The sequence below is a fragment of the Sodiomyces alcalophilus genome (genome assembly GCF_042370955.1).
Source record: "Sodiomyces alcalophilus JCM 7366 unplaced genomic scaffold ACRALscaffold_2, whole genome shotgun sequence".
Taxonomy (NCBI): domain Eukaryota; kingdom Fungi; phylum Ascomycota; class Sordariomycetes; order Glomerellales; family Plectosphaerellaceae; genus Sodiomyces; species Sodiomyces alcalophilus.
Genome location: NW_027263533.1, coordinates 8338232 through 8343941, shown reverse-complemented (window position 1 = coordinate 8343941; position 5710 = coordinate 8338232). Strand labels below are relative to the sequence as shown.

Sequence of the window (5710 nt, the reverse complement as noted above, 5' to 3'; positions counted from 1 at the left end):
ATATATAGACAGGTATACTTAATTAAGTGTATCGTCGGTATCGTCGCTATAATTAATTAAGCGTATCGTCGGTATCGTGGCTACGATTAAATTAAGCGTATCGTTGGTATCGTTCCTACGATTAATTGAACGTATCGTCGGTATCGTGGCTACGATTAAATTAAGCGTATCGTCGGTATCGTCGCGACGATTGAATTGAACGTATCGTCGGTATCGTCGCGACGATTAAATTAAGTGTATCGTCGGTATCGTTCCTATGATCAACTAAACGTATCGTTGGTGTCGTCGCGATAATTAATTAAACGTATCGTTAGTATCGTCGCGACGATTGAATTAAGTGTATCGTCGGTATCGTTCCTACGATTAATTAAACGTATTGTCGGTATCGTCGCGACGATTAAATTGAACGTATCGTCGGTATCGTCGCGACGATTGAATTAAGTGTATCGTCGGTATCGTTCCTACGATTAATTGAACGTATTGTCGGTATCGTGGCTACGATTGAATTGAGCGGATATGGAAGTATCTATAACGTAGGTATAAGCGGAATAAGCAGGCGGGTGTCACCGGCTGTTAACATAGGACCCTAGTCGGAATAAACGAATAGCCTAGTCGGAATAACCTTACCCTTACGAATAGCTTTATCTTTAGCCGCGCCGTCTACTACGGCGAGGCCGACTATGGACCCTACTTTAGCGGAAATCCGCTAACTAGGCGGCACCTTTTAGGTGCTACTAAGCTTTTATATATAAAAAGCCGCCTAGTTAGCAGAATTCCGGTAAGGATGCCTATTTCGACCCCCCCTGCTAGTATAGTACTTCTATAACAGGGGTATAGGAGAGCTATGCATAAAAATACAGTTATATTAAAAATAGGTTCGAGTTATTCCGACTATACCACTTAGTTATTCCGACTATAGTTTAGACCTAGACCCTAATCTTTCTCCTAATCTTTCTACTAATATTTTTTATTAATCTATATCGTTAATCTATATCGTTAATCTACATCGTCAATCTATATCATCAATCTACGTCGTCAACCTACGTCGTCAACCTACGTCGTCAATCTACAGATACAGGCAGCGTTCCGTTACCTCGTTATATAAAGTAAAATGGAGAGCCGTGGTCCCGTGGGCGTGGGTATGGACCTCGAAGACGAAGAGGAAGACGAAGACGAAGATAAAGGAGTTGGAGTTACTGCTACTGCTGCTAGTAGCTCGATCGAACGAATAAGCTATCTATTAATTAAGTCTAAGTAATTAAATTAATAAAAATGGACGTCGAAGTGATTTACGACCGTGGTTACAAAGGGTCTATGTCTAAACTACAGTCGGAATAACCAAGTAGTATAGTCGGAATGACTCGAACCTAAAAATATCATATAAAAGGGGTGCTTACGCTATCGGTGGGTTATTTTTATGCATTTTCCCCCCACGTTGGCGGGTTTGTTAAACGGGGCCTTACTCTAACGTACAGAGTTTTTCACATGGCTTTGACTCGGGACTTGGTTATTCCGAGCCCCCCTCTGTTCTATATTATTTGGAGTGTACGGCCCCCTACCTCCTGTTTTTTTGTTTTTTTTTCTGCCTTTGGACTACGGCCTCCACCCTCCCCAAACTCGCTCTATATGCTTATTCCGGCAGTGCGGTTTTAAACCCGTGGCAGAGCATTGCATTGAAAGCGGCCCTTCTTGACATACCACTGCAAGCAGGCACCATGTCCGCGCCGCACACATCGCCGGGCGCCTCTTCTCGGTCTCCTTTGAATGCCCAGCCTGGTCTCCAAATAACTAAGCGAGGGTCAAGGAGAAAGCGCAAGAACCACGATGACGAACCCGAGTTAATTCAACATTTGCCGAAACGGAAGATGCCAACTGTACAGGCACCTAGAGCTCTATGTGGCTCGGCGAGCCTTGCCAGCCCTTCAGGGGCAATTAGTCCAAATGCCACAATGCTTGCCCCGATCAACACCTCGGGTGGAAATCAGCGTGATCTTGAACTCATTGAGCAGGCGGCGTCCAAGTTTGGGAATGGAGCAATTGCGGATTCCCAGCCCAACGATGGTCATGTTTTGCAACAGGAGCGCGAAAAATTCGCTGCCGAAAATGTTGCGTCCAGTGTCCGGGCAGAAATAGAACATCGGGGGGACAGCCCATTCAAATTTCCAAAGCTCTATGGGCCGGCTCAAGTACGAGAGCATAGGGGACGACTGTCTGCAGTCCTGAGTACAGGACCAGGTCAAGAAATCCATGCCCGCCAGTCTCAGTTTGTACGTTTTAGCCACTGCCCCGGTTGCGATGGCAGCTCGCTAATGAGGTCTATCTCAAGATATTTGAACCTAGAGTTGATTGGCACCTCGCTGAATTGCAACCCCTGGCTGAACCTCGATCTGACCTTGTTCATTACTTCAGCAACGCTATTGCCAATCTCCGCTCACATGCATGGAAACTGCTTGAAACCGACGCTGAAGTGTATACCAGAAGTGTGCTAGCCTCGTCATCACACAAGTTCCTCTCCACAATCATGGCTTCGGGGACAGTGTCGGATAAAGTATCCGCTCTTACCTTAGCTATCCAGGAGTCGCCCGTTCATAATATCAAAGCATTCGAAGCACTCATGGGTCTGGCTAGGAAGAGAAATCGTGGGCAGGCCCTCGGAGCTCTCGGAGCCCTGGTTGATTTACTCGGCCCTGGCCTTATCCTTCCACCCAACAGACGACTGCGAAAATTTGAATCGCAGCGTGGATTGCTGGGTGTTCTTCAGATATATCGCCTTTATCGGTGGTCTGTTGGTCAAAGCCTCCCAGGTGCCTTGTCTGAGGCCCACTTGGTGATGTGGGCATACGAGGACTGGCTTAAATCGGCATATTTCAATATCATACAGCTGCTAGAGGTTTGGTGCAACGACGAGATTGCATACTCGCGAATGAAGGCTGTCGATTTCGTCTACGCCCTGTTGAAGGAGAAGCCAGAACAGGAGACAAACCTGCTCGCACTGCTTGTCAACAAACTTGGAGACAGAGAGCGAAAAATATCCTCCAGAGCTTCGTATCTCCTGCTACAGCTGCAGAACACGCACCCGGCCATGAAGTTGCTTCTCATCAAGGCCATTGAGGAGCTCGTTTTGCTCAGCCCCGGCCAGAACACGCGAACAAAATATACCGCCGTTAGCACGCTAAATCAGACCATACTGAGTAACCGTGATCCCAAGACTGCGGAGACACTACTGGCAATCTACTTCGACGCCTTCATCATGTTACTGAAAGATCCCACGATCAGCTTTGACTCATCGGGGGACAACCAAGCTGAAAGGAACTGCAAAAAAGGAACTGCCCCTGCGACAACAGAACATGAGACTATCGAGAAATTCGTGTCCGCTGTGCTGACAGGAATTAATCGTGCCGTGCCGTTTGTGGCCGAAGACAACCCGATGTAAGTGTGGCTCAGACTTCTTCAGACGATGTAAACTGATTTGCAAATCCTACAGCTTCGACGCCCATATTGACACATTATTTCGGGTCGCCCATTCAACAAATTTTAACACAAGTATCCAAGCACTGATCCTCATTCAACAAATTTCTCTCCGCAGACATGTTGCCAATGACAGGTTTTACCGGACTCTTTATGAGTCTCTTTTGGACCCGCGTCTGATGGCATCGTCCAAACACTCCCTCTACCTCAACCTCTTACTTCGCTCTTTGAAAACGGACGTTGATACCCGTCGCGTCAAGGCCTTCGTGAAAAGAATGACACAGATACTTGGTCTACACCAGGCCCCGTTTTCTTGCGGGATCCTACATGTCATCTTGCAACTACGGCGCCAGTTTCCCGACATCAGAGCGCTCTTTGAGGAGCCTGAGGACTGTGATGAGATTGCACCAACTGCTTCCGTAAACACAGTTATGGATCGTGGGCCACAGAAATTCGCCCTATCCTACAACGGGCGGAAACGAAACCCTGAACATAGCAATTCACAGTATAGTTGTCTCTGGGAACTTGTAAGGTTCAGTCAGCGCCGTTGATACGTCGTACTTGCTAACTTCGAGGTTGCAGTCACCGATTCTTAACCATTTCCATCCGTCGGTATCCCTCGCTGCAGCTGGAGTTCTCTCAAATCACCCGGCGAGTCTCAGGCCCGATTTGGAAAGCCATAGTCTCATCAAGTTTCTGGATAAGTTCGTGTATCGAAATCCCAAGAATACTGAGTCTACGCATGGCGTGTCGATTATGCAGCCACTTACCCGCTCGGTGCCGCTTTTGAGTAAACTATCTCAAGCCACTGGCACAACCATCAACCATCCCAGCTTCTGGGACAAGATGCCTGACCAAGTCGCCCCGGAGGACACATTCTTCCATCACTACTTCCAGCGAGCAGGAAAATCTACTCAGGTCATCTTGGAAAAGCCCGTGGAATCATTAAGCGAATCGTCTGACGATGACGTCGTGTGGAGGGCACTGGCTTCCTCTCAATCTGAGGGCCGAATGGATGAAGTGGATGACTTCGACTTGGGCGGATGGGACTATGACGACGACAGCGACCCAGATCAGTCGGAGGCCTCGTATAGAGAAGAGACGGAGTTCCATGAATCCAACAATAGCAATGATGTGGATGGAAGAACCGGTGACTTTAATCTGACTCGAGCCATGAGCGAGGTCCTCGACACCACAGCGAAAGCTGCTGGTGGGGAGACGGGTGAATCACTCCCGACGAGGAAGTTCAAGAATCTACCCACGTTTGCATCTGTCGACGACTATGCAACCTTGTTAGCTAAAGAGCCTGACCTGTGATTTTACACGAAATATATTAGCAATAAATACTACCGTCTTGGGTTCCTATGCTGGGAAAATGAAAATAGGGAGTGGATATATATACAATAGACACACAAAAACGTCGAGCCACTACCACACAGCACGATTACCTGGAATAACTACGCTAATAATACTATACCAAGACTATATCGGTAGAGTACCGGTATTTATACGCCCCCTGCAGGCGTCTATTGCTACGCGGAAATCCCGTGTTTGTGGCATTATAGACGTGTGCAGACAGATTTATAAGAAGTGAAGATATATTATGAAAAGTATAAGCTTATAGAGCTCTATACGACCGTAGACTGATATCTATAAGGTCCTGCTAACTAACGAGTATATATATAACTAAGCAAATAGATATTATATATTAGGTGCCCTCCGCTATAAAAGTAATCGTCCCGATTACTATACTATACTTCTTTATATTTCCTTATAAACGTTATTTTTATTAAAGTAAAGTAAAAGCTAAATAAGTATCTATTCTAAAGTAAGAAAAGAAAAATTTAGCCTCGTATATCTATCTCTTAACATTTATCCCCCTTTTATATTACCGTGCTCCTATATCTCGAGGATATATAATCGGTTTATATTCTTTAAGTTGCCCGTGTTTATCCGTACTACCGAAATTAGTCCGAATCCTCTAGCTAATCCGTTAACTATAAGTATTATCGCGATATCAAAGGAGCTTATAGTTACAAGGATACCAGTTACTACTACTACGAAGACTATGGTTACGAGAATAAAGGCTACTGCTATTATAAAGACTATAGTTATAAGGATAAAGGTTACTGCTACTACGAAGACTTTAGCTATACCGGCTTTAGTCGTGGCGCTTATAGCTATGGCTAAGATATGGTCGGCTAGGCCGACTTTAGATAAGCTGATTTCGACTATTTCGGAG

At 45.9% G+C, this 5710-nt stretch overlaps 1 protein-coding gene across 1 annotated transcript; it reads left to right on the top strand.

Annotated features, from left to right (window-relative positions):
• Positions 1-2329: 2329 nt before the first annotated feature.
• ACRALDRAFT_1028990 (uncharacterized protein) lies at positions 2330-4785 on the top strand (the record flags this gene model as incomplete). Its single annotated transcript, XM_071014865.1, has 3 exons — positions 2330-3429; positions 3485-3995; positions 4051-4785. Coding segments are annotated over 3 exons (2346 nt in total), but the record flags the coding sequence as incomplete, so codon positions are not given.
• Between the last annotated feature and the right edge of the window lie 925 nt (positions 4786-5710).